The following is a 25,495-nucleotide window of genomic DNA, read 5'->3' on the forward strand; positions in this document are numbered from 1 at the left end:
ACACAAGCCCCAGGAAAGGACAACACAAAGTTTTTCTAAAGCAATTAGTTTAATGAATTAACACTCAGAAGGATGTATCAGTCTTGCTACTCTCTAGATCAAAGGTTAAATGCATTGAAGAGAGGCATACTTAAATCCTTGGTTGAAGACTCTTTGCTGCAGAAAACAGTTCCCACAGCAGACCAATCGTTGCCTGCATTAGCGTTGAAAAAATAGGGCAGAAAATATTTCAGTCAATATTTCTACTTAGTAACAATATATAACTCTATTGCACCAGAAAACAGACCAGAGTTAGCACTGTTGATGCCTGAAACAGTATTCTCATCTCTCAACATGTAGTTTTACAACTGCAGCACAAAAGCTGTTACTTCTCCATCACTTCATGTCCAATGAAGTACGCTTACTTCATGCACTCCTTGCAGCCTTCCACAAAGCTATTAAGGGGACTTTAATCTCCCTTTTACTCTCTTTTTTTTTTCCCCCCAGGAGAAAAAAATGCCAAGTTCTGCTAACTGGAAGTTTTATTCTCTTCAAAATAGTTGACTAGATTTGAGACCTGGCTTACTTGAACGAAGCAGGAAAGGGGCTAACTGGCAACCAGGCGAAGGATCTGATTGCGTAAGTATGTGCACAGCTGGTTCATCAAGTCTCTATTCTGTCCCTCAACCCAGTGCATTTCTACTACCACATCGTTGCCTTCTTTCTTCACATTCATTAAACACTTAAAGAGAAAGCATCTACCTGTTTCCCTGGGACTTTGCTCTTTGTCAGCTGTGAGATTGCTAGCTTCCTCTGAAGGGCAAGGTTCCTCCTTTGCATTACTGGAACCCTTGCCCAGTGATGCTTCTTCCCCATTTGCTTCCATCTGCTCCTCCTCCTCCTTCACATGCTCATGATGTTGTTCTTTGGCAGCAGAGCCTTCCTTTAGCTCATCCCCTGCAGTCAAGCAGACATCCTCCTCAGGGGCCATAAACCCTGTTTCAGAGTCTTCAGTCTTGGGGTTTTCACAGTCCAAATTGCTGCTGACGCTCTTCTGGCCCTTTTTCCCTTCTTCCATTGCTTGCAGAGTACCTTCAGAAGCTCGAGGAAGCTCTCGCAACTGCCTTACCCTCTCTCGTTTCTTTCTCCTCAGATGAATCCAGGAGTTTTCAATGGCAGTCACAAAGAGGCTAACTTCATCCTTCCCACAGGGAACACGTTTGTGCTGAACCTATTGCAGAAAACAGCAGAACTTCATACCATCCTCTCACAGGAATACTTTCAAGTAGGATGGGTTGTGGGGTTTTTTTTTAAACATATAATACTTAATACTGTACCTTGAGATCAGTGAGAATCTTCTCTACCCAGGCCCTAACCACAGCAATAGGTTCTACAGCATCCCAGCCCATAGCTGCAGCTTTGCTGGATAACTCTTTGACTGTAGAAGCCAAGACCATAAATGTAATTGGTTTTCTGGGTTTTTCCAGTTTTCTTCTTTTAGATGGAGGTGACTACAAGAAGAAATTAAAACAAGGTTACAAAGCTATGTAGTGTTAATGGATGACTTCATGCTCAGAAAAACACTGGGATTAAGAGTACAATGTAAGCCACTAAACAATCAATGACACAGCTGGAGTTTCACTTCACTCCAAAGAGTTTTGGATTAAAACCAGCTAAAAGGATAATGCTTTTACTAGCCAGAGGTACAGAGGGAGTTAACCTTCAGACACTAGGCAAAAAAAATTCATTGGCTCCTTCTCCCTAGTATCAGGCAGTATTAGACCTGCATCAAGAACAGTGTGGCCAGCAGGACCATGGAAGTCATTCTGCCCCTGTACTCAGCATTGGTTAGGCCGTACCTTGAGTATTGTGTCCAGTTCTGGGCCCCTCAGTTTAAGAAGGACAATGAGACAGCTGAATGTGCCCAGAGAAGGGCAATGAGGCTGGGGAGAGGTCTGGAGCACAGCCCTATGAGGAAAGGCTGAGGCAGCTGGGGTTGCTTAGCCTGGAGAAGAGAAGGCTCAGGGGAGACCTTATTGCTCTCTACAACTACCTGAAGGGAAGTTGTAGCTAGGAGGGGATTGGTCTCTTCTCTCAGGCAACCAGCACCAGACCAAGAGGACACAAGCACCCCACCCAGTCTCCTAAATACCTCCAGTGATGGTGACTCCACCACCTCCCCAGGCAGCACATTCCAATCAGCAATCACTCTCTCTGTGTAGAAACTCCTCCTAACATCCAATCTGAACCTCTCCTGGCACAGCTTGAGACTGTGTCCTCTTGTTCTGGTGCTGGTTGCCTGGGAGAAGAGACCAACCCCCATCTGGCTACAACCTCTCTTCAGGGAGTTATAGAGAGCAAGAAGGTCTCCCCTGAGCCTCCTCTTCTCCAGGCTAAGCAACCCCAGCTCCCTCAGCCTCTCCTCACAGGGCTGTGCTCCAAACCCCTCACCAACTTTGTTGGCCTTCCCTGGACACCTTCCATCAGCTCAACATCTTTCCTGAACTGAGGGACCCAGAACTGGACACAGGACTCATGTGGCCTAACCAGTGCAGTGTACAGGGGCAGAATGACCTCCCTGCTCCTGCTGGCCACACTGTAAGTCCCTGCACAGGCTTCTTTTTCCTCCCTAAACATGGGTCATTTATGACTGACATGTAACAACTAACAGTCGGGCAGTCAGTTAACAAGTCAAACTGTCCACACAGCCCAGCACATCCGTGTCCCAGTCTGAAGGAGAACAGGTTGGTTTACAGCAGTTATAGCTTAACTAGGCCCTGCTTCAAATAAGAGGCACAATCACAAGCAGGTCAAAATTAAGCAACTTACAGGTACTTGAACATCATCATAGAAACTCCATGCCAATGCCCATCTCATGGTGCGTCCTTGACAGAATTCAGTGTGAGTAACTTTAGGAACCTGTGCAAAGAAACAACACAAAACTTCAGCTTGTATTAATAAACAACATTGGTTTACTGCACATGTTTTCCATTTTAAAAGCATTACATAGATTCATAGAAAGGTTTGGGTTGGAAGGGACCTTAAAGATCATCTAGTTCCAACCCCCTGCCAGGGACACCCTCCGCCAGACCAGGCTTCACAAGGCCTCATCCAACCTGGCCTTGAGCAGCTCCAGGGAGGGGACATTCATGACCTCCCTGGGCAACCTGTTCCAGTGTCTCACCACCCTCACTGTAAAGAATCTCCTTCATACATCCAGCCAAAATCTACCCTCTTCATGCTTCAATCCATTCTCTCTCATCCCACCACTACAAGCCCCTGTAAAAAGTCCCTTCCTGGCCTTCTTGTAGTCCCCCTTCAGGTACTGGAAGGCTGATACTAAGGTCTCCCTGGAGCCTTCTTTTCTCCAGGCTGAACAGCCCCAACAGCCCCAACACTTACGCAGAGTTATCTTCTCATGACAAGAAACAGAGATTCTTTCTGACACAGTTCATGGATGCCAGGGCCACCTGAAGCTGGCCAGTGCCATACCTAGTACCCATGCCCAGGACTTCCCCTTCTGCCCTGCCATGGTTCAAGTCTTGAAGCCCTTTCAGAACTTCAGGTTCAGCAACACATAGCATGACCCTTTTTCTGCAGCCATCCGGCACACTTACAGCACACATGCATTCTGACTCTGCAAAAAGCACATCCTTCCTCCTTGTTCAGAACATGTTCCTGCTCACCATTTCAATACTGAACCCATGGCTGTAGCAAAGGAACACAAAGGCAGCAAAGGGCTGGGAAGCCAAGCCATTCAACCTGTCTGCAGATGGCTGAAATGTGCCCAGAAACACTTGCCCATCTTTGCCCCCAGAAATCAAGCCTCAACTTCCATTGCCTTTACATACAACACTCCGATCCAATGCTAATGTTAACTAGTCTTTGCACAGGTGGATGCTCTACAGCATCTATGTATGGTATGGAGAATGTGCTTAATACTAGTAAGGATAAATATCAACCATCCCACCTCACATTGAATTATCAGCTCCAGAGGAATGGAATGGAATGGAAATGGAATGAAATGGAATGGACCTTCAAGATCATCAAGTCCAACCTATCACCCAACACCATCTAATCAACTAAACCATGGCACCAAATGCCTCATCCAGTCTCTTCCTAAACACCTCCAGGGATGGTGACTCCACCACCTCCCCAAGCAGCCCATTCCAATGGCCAATTTATCTTTCTGGGAAAAACTTTCTACTCACCTTGAGCCTAAACCTCCCCTGGCACAGCTTGAGACTGTGTCCTCTTGTTCTGGTGCTGGTTGCCTGGGAGAAGAGACCAACCCCCACCTGGCTACAACCTCCCTTCAGGCAGTTGTAGAGAGCAAGAAGGTCTCCCCTGAGCCTCCTCTTCTCCAGGCTAAGCAACCCCAGCTCCCTCAGCCTCTCCTCACAGGGCTGTACTCCAGACCCCTCCCCAGCTTTGTTGCCCTTCTCTGGACACCTTCCATCAGCTCAACATCCTTCCTAAACTGAGGGGCCCAGAACTGGACACAGGACTCAAGCCCCAGGTCTGCACAGAAAAAAATAAACAAAAATCTTATTTTTGAGAAATGTATTAAAAAAGAGAGAGGAAAATAACTTTCTCTGCTTTTAGATTCCTAACTCTTATCAAAAATTCAGATGAGCACAGCAAATTTCAAACCTATCTGAATAACAAGTGGGCTTTTTGGAACATCTGTGCTGGTTCCTAACCTGAACCACACCACAGTGTGTGCTTGGTTACAGTGACCACATTCCTATCTGTCTTCACAACAAAGATTAAAACCCTGAACAAAATGAAATTGGTAGTGTCAAGAAAAACACAAAACCAACCCTCAGCTTTTCTACACAAGGCTTGCAAGGATTTCTCTCTCACTTTCCTCAGACTGAAGTGCAACAGTACAGAAAGTCAGAGACTTGAAACCTGGTACCTAGATCAGCATCTTCTTTTGTCCCACAGTTTAAGGATTCCCTGTGGCTAATCTTTCTGGGAAGTGATTTCACCATGCATTCTCTGTCCTTCACCTCACTACTGTATGTAAGGACAGATCTCACAACCACTGTCTGTGTTTGGAAATCAGACAAAACTACACTTCCTCCAGTAAACCATACAAAGAAAATGTTCTTTGCACAACCTTCTTGCATCAGTAGCATAAGGTTCAGCTTCACTTGGTGCCAGAGCTGAACACAAAGAATTTCTGCCACTTCAACAATGTTACTATTACTTTTATCAACTAAATCACTAGTTGCATATTAGCTAAAAGGAAACAGAGAGGGTTTTTTTCAGCAGTAGCCCTGCAAAGGCTATTCTAAAGCAGAATTTCTTATGTTCTAGAAAGGCCAAAGAAATGCTTCTACCCCAGTAAAGACAAAAATCTGTATGTGCTACTTCTCTATCATCTTTGAAGCTACATTCCATGCCAAGTGCTTTGAGTGTCTCCCTAGCAATGAATTGAAGTTTCTTCTTGTAAATAACCTCTGTAAAATAATTCAGTAATGATTACTTGCATGCATTGGAACATAATATATGGAAGATATACATTGGCATCCTGGCCTGCATCAGGAATAGCGTGGCCAGCAGGAGCAGGGAGGTCATTGTGCCCTGTACTCAGCGCTGGTTAGGCCACACCTTGAATCCTGGGTCCAGTTCTGGGCCCCTCAGTTTAAAAAGGGTATTGAGACTCTTGAACGTGTCCAGAGAAGAGCAATGAGGCTGGGGAGAGGTCTGGAGCACAGCCCTGTGAGGAGAGGCTGAGGGAGCTGGGGTTGCTTAGTCTGAAGAAGAGGAGGCTCAGGGGAGACCTTATTGCTCTCTACAACTGCCTGAAGGGAGGTTATATCCAGAAGGGGGCTGGTCTCTTCTCCCAGGCAACCAGCACCAGAATAAGAGGACACAGTCTCAGCCTGTGCCAGGGGAAGTTTAGGGTCGAGGTGAGGAGAAAGTTCTTCCCAGAAAGAGTAACTGGCCATTGGAATGTGCTGCCCAGGGAGGTGGTGGAGGCACCATCCCTGGTGGTGTTCAAAAAGGGATTGGATGTGGCACTTGAAGCCATGGTTTAATTAGACCTGAGGTGTTGGGTGATAGGTTGACCTTGATAATCTCTGAGGTCTTTTCCAACCTTATTGATTCTATGATTCTCTACACAAACTCACCCCCTGGATTCGAAGCTCCTCTTTCAACGGTGCTAAGCTGCATTTCTTCCCCAGCATGCAACTGTACCATCTGCAAACAACATGTGAACAAGGCACTTCACAAATGCAGAGCAACTGAAAATGGTAACTATCTGAAAAAAAACCTACTTGGATCAGAAGCCTGCAAGAACAATAGATTTAAAACCAAAACAACAACAAAATCACACTCTTAAACAGAGATAGGACAAAGTAAAACAAGAATTGGAACAGAAGGCTGGAGAACTGAACAAGGGAGTCTGAGTTTTTAGGTACTACATTAAAGTCTGTTATTGAAAGAGGACCTAAACAACCAAGAATCCTGTTAAACACAGTGACTTTAGTTCTGTGGAAAATGTTACCTCCTACAATAGCTGGCTAAAAATGAGCCAGCAGTGTGCCCAGGTGGACAAGAAGGCAAATAGCATCCTGGCCTGCATTAGGAATAGTGTGGCCAGCAGGAGCAGGGAGGTCATTCTGCCCCTGTATTCAGCACTGGTTAGGCCACACCTTGAGTCCTGTGTCCAGTTCTGGGCCCCTCAGTTTAAGAAGGACACTGAGACACTTGAATGCGAAGGGCAACGATGCTGGGGAGAGGTCTGGAGCACAGCACTGTGAGGAGAGGCTGAGGGAGCTGGGGTTGCTTAGCCTGGAGAAGAGAAGGCCACAGCAACATTTCTTACTTAAAAAAACCATAACTTTTGTGATTTCTGCCAAAGCAGCAGAAAAAAAGGTAGGTTTGGGGTTTCGTTGTTGGTTGGTTGGTTTAGGTTTGTTTTGAATAATGAATGAAGCACTTACCGTAACCTCTTTTTAAGTTGCAGACTGTCATGAATGATTCTTTTGACAAACTCTAGTTCTCCCCCCTCAGCCATGATTTCTGTGATCCCTCCTGTATTGACAGAGCTGGGAGGGGGACGCCGTGGGTTCCGAGAATTCACTCCCTGCGGACAGCAGAACGTTAGAGAGGAACACGTAATGAAATGTCAGGCTGCTTTCCACACTGCTTCCTGCCTCAGTCTTCAGTGTCACCACCTCTGCTCAGCCTGCCTCTATCAGAACCTCAGACAACAGACACATGAATAGTAACAGGTATGCTCAAAATAAGTCACAGTGTCACAGTATAACTAAGGTTGGAAGAGACCTCGAGGATCATCGAGTCCAACCTGTCTCCACAGACCTCACAACTAGCCCATGGCACCAAGTGCCACGTCCAGTCTCCTCTTGAACACCTCCAAGGACAGTGACTCCACTCTGCTGCTGCTGGGCTTTAGCTTGCTGCCTCGAAGCCCAGCTGGCCTTTCCCTGGTCCCCACCGTGGCAGAGAGAGGGCAGATGGAGTCCTGCACACCAGCTACTCACCACGGTGGACTTGGAGCGGTAGTAGGGCTGCACGATGGGGAGGCCCAGAGGTGTCACCCACTCCACTGTCTGTCCTGACTGGGCAATGAGCTTGGCACTCTCTGTCAGCCAGTTCTGGATATCTCGAGTGTAAAACAGAGTGAATTCCCTAGTCTCAAACCTAGGTAATTTACTTGTCACTGTGGTAGTTTAGGCTGGGTGCCTCCTGTCACTGCCACACAAGATACACCTCCAGTGCCCCGAGGGTCCAGCCTCGTGGGTGGACACAGGGAGCTGTGTATTTCATACCCATAATGTCCTGCTCCCTGTAAATCTACCTGCAAAGTCTCTCACTTCCTATGTTTTCCCTTGCTGCTCCCATGGGTGATGCTCCCTATCTGGTAATGGAAGGGGAGTTAACTCAAGGCCTCTTAGGCCTAGCTAGGCCTAATGTCAGGAGGTCAAGGGGGAAGGGCAATCTCAGATCTGGCCAGCTGAGATTAGCCCAACAGTGGAGGGGGGGGTGGGGAAGAAAGAGCCCTGGGGGGTTTGGGTATACCCTCAGGTAGGGAGAAGGGGAGTGCTGGAAGGCTTCTGGGTGTGCTATAAGGGACTCTGTATGCTTTGGGTTCCTTTTTGTCACTGTGCTTGTAGCTCTCTGTAAAACACTCACTGTTTTCCATTTAAACTTTCCATCACTACTGCAATCCATCTGTCTGAGTCTCATTTTTTCTGCCCCAGTGGGAGGCAAGGAAGGATCTGCTTCAACCTGACACAGTCACAAATCAGTATCCTACTAATATCATAGAATCAACAAGGTTGGAAAAGACCTCAAAGATCATCAAGTCCAACCTGTCACCCAACACCTCAGGAGTACTAGACCATGGCACCAAGTGCCACATCCAATCCCCTCTTGAACACCTCCAGGGATGGTGACTCCACCACCTCCCTGGGCAGCACATTCCAATGGCTAACAACTCTCTCTGGGAAGAACTTTCCCCTCACCTCCAGCCTAAACCTCCCCTGGTGCAGATTGAAACTGTGTCCTCTTCTCCAGGCTAAGCAATCCCAGCTCCCTCAGCCTCTCCTCACAGGGCTGTGCTTGAGGCCTCTCTCCAGCCTTATTGCCCTTCTCTGGACATGTTCAAGTGTCTCAATGTCCTTCTTAAACTGAGGGTCCCAGAACTGGACACAGGACTCAAGGTGTGGCCTAACCAGTGCTGAGTACAGGGCACAATGGCTTCCCTGCTCCTGCTGGTCATACTGTTCTTGATGCAGGCCAGGATGCCATTGGCCTTCTTGGCCACCTGGGCACTCTGCTGGCTCATGTTCAGCCAGCTGTCAACCAGTACCCCCAGGTCACTTTCTGCTTAGATGCTCTCCAGCCATTCTGACCCCAGCCTGTAGCACTGCATGGGGTTGTTATGAAACACGTGGTGCCAATACATGCAAGACATGCTGGTTGCATGCATCTACACTGCTCCAATCCATAGTTTAATTTCAACACTCACATCTTTTTTCTGCTGCCCTATATTACAGAGTGAAGTTTTTGACTCTATCCATTAGGTCCTGGAAGAACTGTTCTAAGCTACATGACAGCGCCTAAATCACTAAGGCAAAAGAATTAACAGAGAGGGACAATGCCAGAAACAATTCCCCCCATACCAGTATAGGGGGAATAGTCACACACCCTGATTTCAGATTTACCAGCTTTCTACTTTTCAGACTAATTCTCTAAGCCTGTAAGAACATGATGGCAGTCAACAACTCCAAGTGCTGGGTGCTGCACTTGTCTCACAGCAACCCCATGCAGCGCTACAGGCTGGGGCTGGAATGGCTGGAGAGCAGCCAGGCAGAAAGGGACCTGGAGATAATGGTTGATAGGAGGCTGAACATGAACCAGCAGTGTGCCCAGGTGGCCAAGAAGGCCAATGGCATCCTGGCCTGTATCAGGAATAGTGTGGCCAGAGGAGCAGAGAAGTCATTATTCCCTGTACTCAGCACTGGTTAGGCCACACCTTGAGTCCTGTGTCCAGTTCTGGGACCCACAGTTTAGGAGGGATGTTGACTTGCTGGAAGGTGTCCAGAGAAGGGCAACAAAGCTGGGGAGGGGTCTGGAGCACAAACCCTATGAGGAGAGGCTGAGGGAGCTGGGGTTGCTTAGCCTGGAGAAGAGGAGGCTCAAGGGAGGCCATATTGCTGCCTACAACTCCCTGAAGGGAGGTTGTAGCCAGGTGGGGGTTGGTCTCTTCTCCCAGGCAACCAGCACCAGAACAAGAGGACACAGTCTTAAGCTGCACCAGGGGAAGTTTAGGCTGGAGGTGAGGAGAAAGTTGTTCCCAGAGAGAGATTGGCCATTGGAATGTGCTGCCCAGGGAGGTGGTGGAGCTCAAGAGGGGATTGGAGCCACAATTTAGTTAGTCCTGAGGTGTTAGGTGACAGGTTGGACTTGATGATCTCTGAGGTCCTTTCCAACCTTACTGATTCTATGAACTTGTGAAAAAATTCTACAGGTATTCCTTCACTTCAGGAAGTGTAATAGTTAGGTTTTTCAAAATGCCTTTAAGGTGAGGCTTGGGGAGGGAGAAGACTGAAATGCTCTTTCATTACGCTGGTTGAAGATAAGACACCCAGGTGGCCAAGAATGTGAAGAACATCCTGGTCTGTGTCAGGAATAGTGTATCTGCAGTACCAGGGAAGTGATTATCCCCCTGGACTCAGCACAGGTGAGGCCACACTGAGTACTGAGGCCCTCACTACCAGAAAGACACTGAGGTGCTGGAGTGGGTCCAGAGAAGGGTAACAATGATGGTGAAGAGCATGGAGAACAGGTCTTGTGAGGAGCAGCTGAGGGAACTGGGGTTGTTTAGTCTGAAGAAAAGGAGGCTGAGGGGAGACCTTCTCTCTCTCTACTGAAAGGAGGTTGGACCAAGGTGGGTGCCAGTCTCTTCTCCCTAGTACCAAGTGACCAAGTACCAAGAGGAAATGCTCTCAAGTTGCACCAAGTGAGGTTTAGGTTGGAAATTACTATAAACCTCTTCATGGAAAGAGTTCTCAAACACTGGAACAGGCTGCCCAGGGAGGTGGTTGAAAACCCATCTCTGGAGTTGTTTGAAAGTTGCAGTGTTTAAAAGTGGTGCTGAGGGACACAGTTTAGCACCAGACTTGTCAAACTGATCCTATGAATCTATGATTCTGTCTTTAAGGCTATAAATCACAAGTTTTGATGCTTTTAAATTAAGATTTCTAAGGCCTTTTTTTCATTTTGTCAAAGCTGTTACCAGTCTTTTGATTCTGCCTACTGAAATGAATCTGTGATTATGACTTGTGATTCTCCACTCAACCTTCCTCAAGGGAAGGGGTTACCCTTGTTGCCACCCTCCACCTCACTGAAGTGCCAGCAGCATAGAACAGAACAGACCAGACCAGACCAGGTTGGAAGAGACCTTCAAGATCATCAAGTCCAACCTATCATCCAACACCACCCAACCAACTAAACCATGCAACCAAGCACCCTATCAAGTCTCCTCCAGTTTAACTTACCTTTGCTTCCAACTGGTTGGCAAAAAAGGGAGGGTTGCACATGCAGAAATCATAAACAATCCCAGATTCTTCTTTCAGGGCATCCATCAGAAGAGTCTTCTGTGGTACCTTAACCACTAATTGAAAACAGAAGTTTGGTCAGTAAAGAGCTTTTTTATTTCATCTAGCACACTACTGATGTTTCAGTGCTTGCTAAAACAATTCACCACATCAAACCTGCCCTTTCTAAACAGCATTTTCTTTCTATGAAAAAAAGGTAACAAAGAGCAGCATGCAAATGCAGACCTCAGCTAAGGACTAGCACACAAGCAGCTTGCATGTTTATATACAGTAGTTTGTTATTCCAAAAGCAGGATCATTTACCCAGGGTGCAGCAGCCTGGGTAGACAGACACAGAGCAGAAGAGTTTTATTTATTCCAGTTCTGCAGAGAAAAGAGTGCTAGGAGGTAGTTCTGCAAAGCTATCTGTGGTGGGTTGGTTTCCACCCCCAGCATTACCTTTTAGCCAGAACAACTCAGTTAGAAGCAGATGAAGCTGTGTTTACAAGCAAGATCTACACTCTACAATGGAATGCAATGAATGTGTACAAAACATACAGGATCTACAATATTATACAGATATTCACAATTAGCAAACAACACAAAACCCCCACTGGTCAAAAGACCTGGGAAGCCATTCCACTGCCCCCCCAGATCCCCCTGTCCCAAGAGAGAGAGATGTTGAGAGAAAGCAGTGGGTTAAACTTATCCCAAGGCCAGACAGAAGCACATTATCTTCTCCTGAGTGAAGCAAAACAGCCAAGATCAGAAGAGAAAAGGAATGGGAAATGTGAAGAATTGTTATGATACAGCTTCTCTTATCCCAGGCATTTATCCAATGAATTTGTTTAGAATAATCTTTTTTTTCCCCTTTTACACCCAACAGTGATCTATTTATGTTTTTCTACTTTTCTGCTCAAAATCTGCAGCTAAATTTTAAACTACCACACTATGCCACCATTAGCTCAAACAACAGCACTGTGCCCAGGTCTAGGCCCCTCAGTTTAGGAAAGATGTTGAGCTGCTAGAAGGTGTCCAGAGAAGAGCAACAAAGCTGGGGAGGGGTTTGGAGCACAGCCCTGTGAGGAGAGGCTGAGGGAGCTGGGGTTGCTTAGCCTGGAGAAGAGGAGGCTCAGGGGAGACTTTCTTGCTGTCTACAACTACCTGAAGGGAGGCTGTAGCCAGGTGGGGGTTGGTCTCTTCTCCCAGGCAACCAGCACCAGAACAAGAGGACACAGTCTCAGGCTGTGCCAGGGGAGGTTTAGACTGGATGTTAGGAAGAAGTTCTTCACAGAAAGAGAGATTGGCCATTGGGATGTGCTGCCCAGGGAGGTGGTGGCGTCACCATCACTGGAGGTGATGGTGGAGACTGGATGGGGTGCTTGGTGCCATGGTTTGGTTGATCAGATGGTGTTGGGTGATAGGTTGGACCTGATGATCTCAAAGGTCTTTTCCAACCTGGTTAATTCTATTCTAACAGCAGTTTATATACAGCACAAATAACAAAGAACTATTACATATGACTTTGTATCACATCAATCTTTGTATGTGTGCTCCATTCATTACCTAATTCATTACATAATTACCTAATTTATTACACTAAGGTGGTCCTACACTTACACATAAATTCTCCTCCTAGACATGTGTTTTAGTATTAAAATCCCCACAGGTTATGTAGGAGACACCTCAATGATTCAATCTTAATCCAGATCTGTTTCTGGTTTCTGTAAGAAGCCATAACAAGGCAAGGACACAGTCTCAAACTATGCCAGGGGAAGTTTAGGCTGGATGTGAGGAGAAAGTTCTTCCCAGAGAGAGCAATTTGCCATTGGGATGTGCTGCACAGGGAGGTGGTGGAGTCACCATCCCTGGAGGTGTTCGAGAGGGGATTGGATGTGGCACTTGGAGCCATGGTTTAGTTAGGAGGTGTTGGGTGACAGGTTGCACTTGATGACCTCTGAGGTCCTTTCCAACATTATTGATTCTAAGGCATTATCTACAAAAGTCGGCAGAATCTTACTGTCTTGTTTCTGGTTACTTCAGCCTTCAAGGTCATCCTGTTCTTTAGTCTTAAGGGCCTCTCATTGTTATCCTGGTTTCAGACCAGTTCAGTGGAATCTTACTCAGCCAGAAATTAACTCCATTCTTTCAACACCAACATGAGCCAGTTTAAAATAGGAACTACTTGAGTTGCAATGACTTCTCAGATGCAACTAGAAATACACTTTAACACCTTCCAAAAATTATCACAAGTGCCAGGTAATTACCTCCCTGGCTCCTCAGAGGAGAAAAAAACAACTAAAGAATTATTTTAAGACACAGAACTCTAGAATAGCACTCAAGGAAATAACTGTTTGGTCTTTCTCCTTTTTTAATGTCTTTTTAAGGTACAAAGCTAAGAAAGATTAACACAAAGGTATCTTAGCAGAGGTTATGTTTAAGGAAGTGGTTAGATTATGTAGGAATAAAATTAGAGAGGCAAAGGCCCAGTTGGAACTGAAACTGGCCACCTCTGTGAAAGATAATAAAAAGCAATTTTACAAATATATCAACGCTAAAAAGAAGGGCAAGAAGAACCTGCACTCCTTACTGGACCTGGAGGGGAACATGGTGACCGAAGATGAGGAAAAGGCTGAGGTCCTGAACGCCTTCTTTGCCTCAATGTTTAACAGCAAGGTAGGAGTCCAGGATGACTGGCCTCCTGAGCTGGGTAATAGGGTCGGGGAGCAGTGTAATGCCCCAGAAATCCATGAGGAATTAGTCCGGGACCTGCTGAGCCACTTGGACACCCATAAGTCCGTGGGACCGGATGGGATCCATCCTAGGGTGCTGAGAGAGCTGGCAGATGAGCTGGCCAAGCCGCTCTCCATCATTTTCCTCCAGTCCTGGCTCACTGGAGAGGTCCCAGGTGACTGAAACTGGCCAATGTGGTCCCCATCCACAAGAAGGGACGGATGGAGGAACCTGGAAACTACAGACCAGTCAGCCTGACCTCAGTGCCAGGGAAAGTGATGGAGCAGATTATCCTGGAGGCAATAATGGCGCACCTGAAGGATGGCCAAGGGCTCAGGTCCAGCCAACATGGATTTAGGAAGGGCAGGTCCTGCCTCTCCAACCTGATCTCCTTCTATGATCAGGTGACCCGTCTGGTGGATGTGGGGAGGCCTGTGGATGTAGTCTACCTGGACTTCAGCAAGGCCTTTGACACCGTCCCCCACAGTAAGCTGCTGGCTAAGCTGTCAGCTCGTGGTTTGGACCACAACACTCTGTGCTGGGTTAGGAACTGGCTGGAGGCTGAGCCCAGAGAGTGGTGGTGAATGGTGCCACATCCGGCTGGCGGCCAGTCACCAGTGGCGTCCCCCAGGGATCAGTGCTGGGCCCCATCCTCTTTAACATCTTCACTGATGATCTGGATGAGGGGGTTGAGTCAGGCATCAGCAAGTTTGCAGATGACACCAAGTTGGGAACAGATGTTAGTCAGAGGGTAGAAAGGCTCTGCAGAGGGACCTTGACCGACTGGACAGATGGGCAGAGTCCAATGGGATGGCATTCAACAAGTCCAAGTGCCGGGTGCTGCACTTTGGCCACGGCAACCCCATGCAGAGCTACAGGCTGGGGTCAGAGTGGCTGAGAGCTGCCAAACAGAGAGGGACCACGGGGTGCTGATTGACACCCGCCTAAACATGAGCCAGCAGTATGCCCAGGTGGCCAAGAGGGCCAATGGCATCCTGGCCTGTATTAGGAATAGTGTGGCCAGCAGGAGCAGGGAGGTCATTCTGCCCCTGTACTCTGCATTGGTTAGGCCACACCTTGAGTACTGTGTCCAGTTCTGGGCCCCTCAGTTTAGGAAGGACATTGAGACACTTGAACGTGTCCAGAGAAGGGCAACAAGGCTGGGGAGAGGCCTTGAGCACAAGCCCTATGAGGAGAGGCTGAGGGAGCTGGGATTGTTTAGCCTGGAGAAGAGAAGGATCAGAGGTGACCTCATTGCCCTCTACAACTACCTGAAAGGTGGTTGTAGACAGGAGGGGGTTGGTCTCTTCTCCCAGGCAACCAGCACCAGAACAAGGGGACACAGTCTCAAGCTGTGCCAGTGGAGGTTTAGACTCGAGGTGAGGAAGAAGTTCTTCACCGAGCGAGTCATTCGTCATTGGAATGTGCTGCCCAGGGAGGTGGTGGAGTCACCATCCCTGGAGGTGTTCAAGGGGAGATTGGACGTGGCACTTGGTGCCATGGTCTAGTTGTGAGGTCTGTTGGAACAGGTTGGACTTGATGATCCTTGGGGTCTCTTCCAACCTTAGTTACTGTGATACTGTGATACTGTGAGGTTACGCAGGAACAAGGTTAGTTTTACAACAAAACAGACACCCAACTTCATAATAACACAGAACTCCTGTGTTAGCAATACTATGTACCCTGCACAGGAACTACCACCTTATACAAGTTAAAAGAATCACAACAACAACAAAAGAGTTCCTTTCTGGACAAATCTTCTGCTCACTTGGGTCCACCAACTTATTACCCATTACAAGGGTGAAGGCAGATCATAGTATCATAGGATCAGTCAGGGTTGGAAGGGACCACAAGGATCATCTAGTTCCAACCCCCCTGCCATGGGCAGGGACACCCCACACTAGATCAGGCTGGCCACAGCCTCATCCAGCCTGGGCTTAAACACCTCCAGGGACAGGGCCTCAACCACCTTCCTGGACAACCCATTCCAGGGCTTCACCACTCTCATGGGGAAGAACTTCCTCCTCACATCCAGCCTCAATCTCCCCACCTCCAGCTTCATTCCATTCCCCCTAGTCCTAGCACTACCTGAGATCCTGAGAAGTCCCTCCCCAGCCTTCTTGCAGGCCCCCTTCAGACACTGGAAGGCCACAATTAGGTCTCCTTGGAGCCTTCTCTTCTCCAGACTGAACAGCCCCAACTCCTTCAGTCTGTCCTCACAGGAGAGGTGCTCCAGCCCTCTGCTCATCCTCGTGGCCCTTCTCTGGACACCTTCCAGCACCTCCAGATCCCTCTTGTAATAGGGGCTACAGATATTCCACACAGATGTCAACTGTCCTTCCCCAAGTCCCTTGGAAACTTTGGTCAAGTCAGTCTGTCACACAGCTTCTGAAGACCACAGGAACACCAGCCCAAGGAGCAGGTGCTTAAATGTGCATGAAAGTCCAGTTAGAGCATACATAAAGGATACATAAAGCATACAAGGAGGATTTCTTGCAGACTTGACCAGCAACTCAAGGATAATGTATATAGAACAGAGATTTTCAGAAGAGAGACAGAAGGCATGCCTCTCCTCTCAACACTTAGTACTACAGTGCATCATTATCTTAAGAACACAAACTTGTTAGGGTAGCTGGCAACTACCAAAGGTCAGGTTATATAGAGCAAGAACAATAGCTGTAACAAACTAAAAGTAGTCATTGCTAGTTATTCATTGCTCAATTACAACCACACACCACAGTCAAAGCCAAAAGCTCTTTGGCTGGCATCTGGACTGATGGTTGGCACCAAAGTGTAAAACCAGCAGTTGCTGTTGCTCATAAATGAGACAAATAAATGCTTTGAGATTTTTCAGGCCACAGATACCAGAGTACTTCACTGCCTTTCCTGTTATCAATGCTTTTTCAATTTCATTTTACTTTACATTTTCAATGTTATGGAGGGATAAAAAAAAAAAAACAAACACAAACTGAAGCACAAAAATCCCATGGAATTATTTTAGAGAGCAGGGAAAGCCCAAGGCAGGCAGAATTCTCCAAACAGATTCTGTTCATCTGAGCAGCAACACATGGTTTATTGCACATCCTTTCCAAAATTGCTGTGAGGTTACTTAAAAGAGGACATCAAAGAACACCACATTGCTAGCTTGACAGCATGTGGTTGCACTTTGAAATAAGAAAGGAAATAAAACAAACAGGAAGCAAACAATGAACAATGTTATGAAGCAAGACTAAATTGGCCTGGCAAGTACTTAAAAAATTTCCAGAGTGCAAGCTGTTGAATACCTCTTAACCTATCATTACATAAGGGGCCTGACTTCTCTATTTATTTAATACCAACAGACAATTCTGGCATCATCCCATTCCAATAAAATAAAATACAGAAGAATCATCAAATCCTTTCAGTTGGAAAAAACCTTTAAGATCATTGAGTCCAACTATTAACTAACAAGAAGGCCAATGGCATCCTGGCCTGTATCAGGGACAGTGTGGCCAGCAGGAGCAGGGAAGTCATTGTGCCCTGTTCTCAGCACTGGTTAGGCCACACCTTGAGTCCAGCTCTGGGCCCCTCAGTTTAGGAAAGATGTTGAGTTGCTGGAAGGTGTCCAGAGAAGGGCAACAAAGCTGGGGAGGGGTTTGGAGCACAGCCCTGTGAGGAGAGGCTGAGGGAGCTGGGGTTGCTTAGCCTGGAGAAGGGAAGGTTCAGAGAAGACCTTCTTGCTGTCTACAACTACCTGAAGGGAGGATGTAGCCAGGAGGGGGTTGGTCTCCTCTCCCAGGCAACCAGCACCAGAACAAGAGGACACAGTCTCAGGCTGCACCAGGGGAAGATTAGACTTCGAGGTGAGGAGAAAGTTCTTCACTGAGAGAGTTGTTAGCCATTGGAATGTGCTGCCCAGGGAGGTGGTGGAGTCACCATCCCTGGAGGTGTTCAAGAGGGGACTGGATGTGGCACTTGGTGCCATGGTTTAATAGTCATGAGGTGTTGGGTGACAGGTTGGACTTGATGATCTTTGAGGTCATTTCCAACCTTATTGATTCTATGATTTGCATACTCAGCTCTAGCTGAAAAACTCAGGCCCAGGAATTAAAACCTTTGGCAAGGTGGATCACTCCCAGGCAGCATCTGGCTGCAGGTACCACCAGTGGCACTCCCTTGCCTGTGGCTCTGCTCACCAGCAGTCATGCACCCCAGCTTATCATCTTTGGCACTGCAGCCTCGTGAGGCATTTGCCTTTTAGAGAGGTTTTTCCAGGATGGCCAAACACTACCACACCACTAAAAATCCTATGCTGGCAGCAAAACAAATTGTCATAGTTCTCCATATGTAGTTCTGCATCTGTAAGACTGAAAAGGAAGACAGACCAAGACAACAACATTTTGGTAAAAAAGATGCTTCTGAAATCCAGCAGAAGGAAACTTTCATTTCAGACCTGAATAATGAGCCTGTTGTTCTTTTTCATAGTATCACTCAGGGCTGGAAGGGACCACAAGGATCATCTAGTTCCAACCCCCCTGCCATGGGCAGGGACACCCCACACTAGATCAGCCTGGCCACAGCCTCATCCAGCCTGGGCTTAAACACCTCCAGGGACAGGGCCTCAACCACCTCCCTGGACAACCCATTCCAGGGCTTCACCACTCTCATGGGGAAGAACTTCCTCCTCACATCCAGCCTCAATCTCCCCACCTCCAGCTTCATTCCATTCCCCCTAGTCCTAGCACTACCTGAGATCCTGAGAAGTCCCTCCCCAGCCTTCTTGTAGCCCCCTTCAGATACTGGAAGGCCACAATTAGGTCACCTGGGAGCCTTCTCTTCTCCAGACTGAACAGCCCCAACTCCTTCAGTCTGTCCTCACAGGAGAGGTGCTCCAGCCCTCTGATCATCCTCGTGGCCCTTCTCTGGACACCTTCCAGCACCTCCAGATCCCTCTTGTAATAGGGGTTCCAGAACTGGAGGCAGTACTCCAGGTGGGGTCTCAGCAGAGCTGAGTAGAGGGGCAGAATCCCCTCCCTTGCCCTGCTGGCCACACTTCTCTTGCTGCAGCCCAGGATCTGATTGGCTTTCTGGGCTGCAAGTGCACATTGAGAGCTCCTGTTGAGCTTCTCCTCCACCAGCACCCCCAAGTCTCTCTCCTCAGGGCTGCTTTCCAGCCAGTCCCTGCCCAGCCTGGATTTGTGCCTGGGATTGCCTCCACCCAGATGCAGGACCCTGCACTTGGTCTTGTTGAAGCTCATGAGGTTGGCTTGTGCCCACCTCTCCAGCCTGTCAAGGTCCCTCTGGATGGCATCCCTTCCCTCCAGCTGTCTGCTGCACCACACAGCTTGGTGTCATCAGCAAACCTGCTGAGGGTGCACTCAGTGCCACTGTCCATGGCACCCACAAAGATGTTGAACAAGACCGGTCCCAGGACTGATCCCTGAGGGACTCTGCTTGTCACTGGTCTCCACTTGGACATGGACCCATGGACAGCCACTCTTTGGCCATCAAGCCAGTTCTTTATCCATCTAGTGGTCCACCCATCAAACCCGTGTGTCACCAGTTTGGAGACCACGATGTGGTGCAGGACAGTGTCGAAGGCTTTGCTCAGCTCCAGGGAAACGACATCAGTTGCTCACCTCTCACACAGAAAAATCTTCTAAGGTCACCCAGAGACCAAGCCTGACATACTGCTATTATCACAAGCACTGTTAAAACCTAATTTCAAATTAAGGATGAAGGACTCTCTCTACAAAAGCCAGTGTGGCAGTGCCATGCAAATTACCTGTGGGGAGCAATCCAGGTCTCCCAGCAGCAGAAACAGCACAAAACCTAAGAAATGACACCAAGCTAGGGGCAGGAGTTGATCTGCTGGAGGGTAGAGAGGCTCTGCAGAGGGACCTGGACAGGCTGGACAGATGGGCAGAGGCCAAGGGCAGGAGATTGAACACATCCAAGTGCCAGGTTCTGCACATTGGCCACAACAACCCCATGCAGAGCTACAGGCTGGGGTCAGAGTGGATGAGAGCAGCCAGGCAGAGAGGGACCTGGGGGTGCTGGTTGATGGTAGGCTGAACACGAGCCTGCAGTGTGCCCAGGCAGCCAGAAGGGCGAATGGCATCCTGGTCTGCATCAGGAACAGTGTGGCCAGCAGGAGCAGGGAGGTCATTCTGCCCCTGTACACTGCACTGGGTAGGCTGCACCTCGAGTACTGTGTCCAGTTCTGGGCCCCTCAGTTTAGGAAGGAGGTTGACTTGCTGGAACGAGTCCAGAGAAGGGCAACAAAGCTGGGGAGGGGTTTGAAGCACAGCCCTGTGAGGAGAGGCTGAGGGAGCTGGGGGTGCTTAGCCTGGAGAAGAGGAGGCTCAGGGGAGAGCTTCTTGCTCTCTACAACTACATGAAGGGGGGTTGTAGTCAGGCAGGGGTTAGTCTCTTCTCCCAGGCAACCACAGAATACATAGAATAAACCAGGTTGGAAGAGACCTTCAAGATCATCGCGTCCAACCCATCAACCAATCCAACACCGCCCAAGCAACTAACCCATGGCACCAAGCACCCCATCAAGTCTCCTCCTGAACACCTCCAATGACAGCGACTCCACCACCTCCCCAGGCAGCCCGTTCCAATGGCCAATCACTCTCTCTGTATAGAACTTTTTCCTAACATCCAACCTGAACCTCCCCTGGCACATCCTGAGACTGTGTCCTCTTGTTCTGATACTGTCTGCCTGGGAGAAGAGACCAACATCCGCCTGTCTACAACCTCCCTTCAGATAGTTGTAGAGAGCAATAAGGTCTCCCCTGAGTCTCCTCCTCTCCAGGCTAAGCAACCCCAGCTCCCTCAGCCTCTCCTCGTAGGGCTTATGTTCCAAACCCCTCACCAACCTTGTTGCTCTTCTCTGGACTCGTTCCAGCAAGTCAGCATCCTTCCTAAACTGAGGGCCCCAGAAGTGGACACAAAACAGCATCAGCGCCTCCCCGTCGGGGAATCGAACCCCGGTCTCCCGCGTGACAGGTAGGGACACTCACCACTACACTAACGAGGAATGAGCTGTAAAAGAAACTACCGTAGTCGGCAGGATTCGAACCTGCGCGGGGTGACCCCAATGGATTTCTAGTCCATCGCCTTAACCACTCGGCCACGACTACCACGTACCATGCGTATGACTACCAGTACCAGAACAAGAGGGCACAGTCTCAGGCTGCGCCAGGGGAGGTTTAGGCTGGAGGTTAGGAGGAAGTTCTACACAGAGAGAGTGATTGCCCATTGGAATGGGCTGCCTGGGGAGGTGGTGGGGTCGCCGTCGCTGGGGGTGTTCAGGACGAGGCTTGACAGGATGCTTGGTGCCATGGTTTAGTTGGTTGGGTGGTGATGGATGATAGGTTGGACACAATGATCTTGAAGGTCTCTTCCAACCTGGTTTATTCTATTCTGTTCTAAATGTTTCAGTAACAGGCACAAAAAAAAAAAAACAAAAAATGGAGAAAGGAAAACATCCCAGGGTGAAGTTTAACTTTCAGATGTAAGGATGAGTAGCTTTCCATTCACACATTCCACTCAAGACAAGCTGTTACTTCCTGTCTTGAGCATACACAGTAAACATTTAACCTCAGGCAGAACAACTGAGTGTGCATTTGGCTGGAATAAGATGCCACTGAAGGTGGAAAAAAAATGGGTGGCAACATCTGCATGGTAACTCATTACATCCTACCTTTGATAAGATCAGACAAGTTGTTCTGCTCCACATTCTTCTTGGCATAATTGAAGCACATATCATCCACTTCAGTTGCAAGAAAATACCAGCCATTCAAAGTTGCTCCCAGCAATGGGTATATGCAAGAGGCCCCTGTCCCTGCAGAAGAGAAAAGGCAGGAGAAATGCAAATGAAATCTGTGGTGTCATACACGGGGATCTGCTAACAGTGCACTTTCCACAACAAAAAAGAACCCATTTCAAGGAAACACTGAACACTGATCAGCTATTATTCAGTTCTTATTCAGTCCACTAAGTCTTTAGTGGACTTTATCTTCTCAGTTTGAAATGTGGCATTGTTAACTACACACTTTAAAGCAAGTTTAACAATCTGGAATCAATTTTCTAGTAAATTATCAACTTCTGAGGTTGGCTCCCCCCCCAATATGAAAACAACAACAAAAATCTGTTTAAAAAAGATTTATCTGTCAAAGGCACCTAAATCCACAGAATACATTTTCTTAGAAGGAATGCTACAAAGCATTGTCAGGCAACTCACTAAATCTCTTGTGCAGGCAAAACCTTGACAGGACTAGGGGGGAATGGAATGAAGCTGGAGGTGGGGAGATTCAGACTGGACGTGAGGAGGAAGTTCTTCCCCATGAGAGTGGTGAAGCCCTGGAATGGGTTGTCCAGGGAGGTGGTTGAGGCCCTGTCCCTGGAGGTGTTTAAGCCCAGGCTGGATGAGGCTGTGGCCAGCCTGATCTAGTGTGGGGTGTCCCTGCCCATGGCAGGGGGGTTGGAACTAGATGATCCTTGTGGTCCCTTCCAACCCTGACTGATACTATGATACTATCCTATGAAAACCAGACTGCTAATAAAATGTAATTCACTAATTGGAAGACTGAGAATACCATCTGTTTTTTTCTTTAAATTCCCTTACAGTGACACATTGCATCCATCACTAACAAAACACCACACAAAGCTTTGCTGGTACAGAGTTCAGGGCCATAAAAGCCGAACAGAATAGACTAGAATAGAATTAACCAGGTTGGAAAAGACCTTTGAGATCACCAAGTCCAACCTATCACCCAACACCATCTGATCAACTAAACCATGGCACCAAGTGCCTCATCCAGGCTCTTCCCAAACACCTCCAGTGATGGTGACGCCACCACCTCCCCAGGCAGCACATCCCAATGGCCAATCTCTCTTTCTGCAAAGAATTTCTTCCTAACATTCAGCCTAAACCTCCCCTGGCACAGTTTGAGACTGTGTCCTCTTGTTCTGGTGCTGGTTGCCTGGGAGAAGAGACCAACCCCCACCTGGTTACAACCTCCCTTCAGGGAGTTGTAGACAGCAAGAAGGTCTCCCCTGAGCCTCTTCTTCTCCAGGCTAAGCAACCCCAGCTCCCTCAGCCTCTCCTCACAGGGCTGTGCTCCAAACCCCTCCCCAGCTTTGTTGCTCTTCCCTGGACATGTTGCAGCAACTCAACATCTTTCCTGAACTGAGGGGCCCAGAACTGGACACAGGACTCAAGGTGTGGCCTAACCAGTGCTGAGTACAGGGCAGAATGCCCTCCCTGCTCCTGCTGGCCACACTATTTCTGATACAGGCCAGGATGCCATTGGCCTTCTTGGCCACCTAAGCACCCTGCTGGCTCGTGTTCCACCTACTATCAATCAGTACCCCCAGGTCCCTCCCTGCCTGGCTGCTCTCCAGCCACTCTGACCCCAGCCTGCAGCACTGCATGGGGTTGTTGTGGCCAATGTGTAGGACCTGGCACTTAGATGTGTTCACTCTCATGCCCTTGTTCTCTGCCCATCTGTCCAGCCTGTTGAGTAATTGCTTGCTATGGCCCTTCTTGTGTTAGTGCTGACAAATCCCACCCACCAAGGAGCCAAATGTCCCCTCCCAATATAAACTGCAGCACTTACGATTGCTACTCCAGAGATCACACTGTGGCCACTTCATAGCACTGACTGATTGTTGCTGGTGTGTTTCAAACAACAGGTCCTGCAGCACAGCAAGGCACCCTCACAGCCACATCAGTCTCACATGCTTGCAAGGTCTGGTGGGTCCTGGCAAAGCTGCGCTCTGGGAACTGACTCCACTGCAAACGCAAAGCCACCACCTGCCTCAGCCCGGTCCGATCCAACCAACCTACAACACTTCCATTGCCACTCCAGAGATCAAGCCAGTGCTGCTCCACGGCTGTGACTGACTGCTGCTCAAATGTCACGTTTTAAAAAGCTGAGACATCTCACCCACCTAGAAGCCAAATGAAACCCCCTGGCAGTCAGATTGCCTGTTTCACCAGAACAGGCACAGCTCCTCATTTTTGTTTGTTTTGTTTCTTAAACTTCACATTTCTCTATGGGTTAGAATTTTTTTTAAAAAAAGGTATCTGCTAGTTTCCTTGTCAGCAAATAAGGAGTTGCACGTTTTGCCTTTCCTAGTACCTATGTCAATGCCACGCCTCAGGATTTGCTTGTCAGCATCTTGGTGACCGATGAGATCCTCCACCCAGTGGATGTAGTTCAGCCTCAAGGGAACGGTGGGAATAAGCCTTTCCACGGGGATGTCAATCGTAAGACCGAAATCCTCCTTCAGAAGGGTACACGTCAGAGCTCTCACTGCCTCGGGGTCCTTGAAGTTCAGGCTGAAACGTACAAGCAGCGGTTACGGCGCCAGCGCCGCCTCGCCCGCCGGGGGCGGACACGCACGGGCAAGGCACTCCGGAGGCGGCGGGAGCCGCTCCACAGCCCCTGGACGCGGCCCGGCCTATCCCTCCCTCTCAACCATCCATCCATCCATCCCTCCCTTCCTCCATCGGTCCCTCCCTCACGACGCTTCTTCAGCGGCCGGGCCCTACCTCACCCTGCCGGTGAGGGTGGTCTGCAGGTGCTGCTGGAACTCAGGGTATTTGGCGGCCAGATAGGCGAAGTCGGGCGGCTTGTCCTTGTAGCGGTTGCGCGCATGCATAGACTTGTTGAGGGCCATGACGACACCGCGGGCCAGCGCAGGTTAAGGAGCCCTCTCCGCCGCCGCCCGCCCAGCTCCCAACGCGCACCGCGGCCCCCTCGGGCCGTACCAAGCCGCAGCAGGCGGCGGGGGAGTGCGGGCAGGGAGAGCTGAGTGCCGCGCGGCTTAGACCATCGACCGCCGCGGGAGCAGGGGAGCGGCAGCTACCTGACTCGTAGAGGAGTGTGAGCGCTACGGGGTGACACGGTCGATGAGTCATGAAAGCAGGGAAAGTAAAATTGCAGCTCAAAGTTGTGTTTCTCTGGTGGCCTCTGTGCCCAGGCTCAGACTGTGTACATAGTCACACGTTACCCCGGAGAGAGCTTTAGCATTCTCTGAAACACCTCATAGTCGGGGATTGCTGTTGTTCTGGTGCATCAGGTCACTGTGCTATCCAGGTGAGCACAGGAAGGCTCTGAGCAGTGTGCCCAAGTGGCCTGTATCAGGAATACTGAGGGGTTTGGAGCACAAACCCTGTGAGGAGAGGCTGAGGGAGCTGGGGTTGCTTAGCCTGGAGAAGAGGAGGCTCAGGGGAGACCTTATTGCTGCCTACAACGACCTGAAGGGAGGCTGCAGCCAGGTGGGGGTTGGTCTCCCAGGCAACCAGCACCAGAACAAGAGGACACAGTCTCAAGCTGTGCCAGGGGAGGTTTAGGCTGGATGTTAGGAAGAAATTCTTTGCAGAAAGATTGACCACTGGGATGTGCTGCCCAGGGAGATGGTAGAGTCACCATCACTGGAGGTGTTTAGGAAGAGACTGGATGAGGCACTTGGTGCCATGCATTAGTTGATTAGATGGTGTTGGGTGATAGGCTGGACTTGATGATCTTGAAGGTCTTTTCCAACCTGTTTAATTCTATTCTATTCTACTAGGAGCAGGGAAGTGATTGCCCCCTGGATTCAGCACTGGGGAGGCCACTCCTCCAATACTGGGTTCAGATTGGGGCTGTCATAACAAGAAAGACATTGAGGTGCTCGAATGAGACCAGAGAAAGGCAATGAAGCTG

General features: G+C 48.8%; 1 protein-coding gene and 1 non-coding gene across 2 annotated transcripts; both read right to left on the reverse strand.

Moving 5' to 3' along the window:
• On the reverse strand, nucleotides 1-24,508 carry METTL16 (methyltransferase 16, N6-methyladenosine). The gene is made up of 9 exons (XM_009906531.2): nucleotides 24,340-24,508; nucleotides 23,927-24,126; nucleotides 21,484-21,624; nucleotides 11,022-11,137; nucleotides 6,939-7,081; nucleotides 6,123-6,192; nucleotides 2,809-2,898; nucleotides 1,317-1,490; nucleotides 1-1,210 (listed from the first exon to the last, which is right to left on the reverse strand). Exons 1-9 carry the CDS (start codon nucleotides 24,465-24,467, stop codon nucleotides 587-589), a joined length of 1,686 nt encoding a protein of 561 aa, XP_009904833.2. The 5' UTR covers nucleotides 24,468-24,508; the 3' UTR covers nucleotides 1-586.
• TRNAS-AGA (transfer RNA serine (anticodon AGA)) lies at nucleotides 20,839-20,920 on the reverse strand. The gene has a single exon. It is a non-coding gene; the product is annotated as a tRNA-Ser (tRNA).
• Nucleotides 24,509-25,495: the final 987 nt, after the last annotated feature.

The sequence above is a fragment of the Dryobates pubescens genome, chromosome 8 (assembly GCF_014839835.1).
Source record: "Dryobates pubescens isolate bDryPub1 chromosome 8, bDryPub1.pri, whole genome shotgun sequence".
NCBI lineage: Eukaryota > Metazoa > Chordata > Aves > Piciformes > Picidae > Dryobates > Dryobates pubescens.

Bases quoted from the DNA above. Each gene is read 5' to 3' on its own strand.
- METTL16 (XM_009906531.2), bottom strand. From the start codon at position 24,467: ATGGCCCTCAACAAGTCTATGCATGCGCGCAACCGCTACAAGGACAAG. The intron at 24,127-24,339 runs GTAGGGCCCGGC...TGTACGTTTCAG, and splicing joins ACCCTCACCGGCAGGGTGAG to CCTGAACTTCAAGGACCCCG. The intron at 6,193-6,938 runs GTAAGTGCTTCA...TGTTGTTTGCAG, and splicing joins CAACTTAAAAAGAGGTTACG to ATGGTACAGTTGCATGCTGG.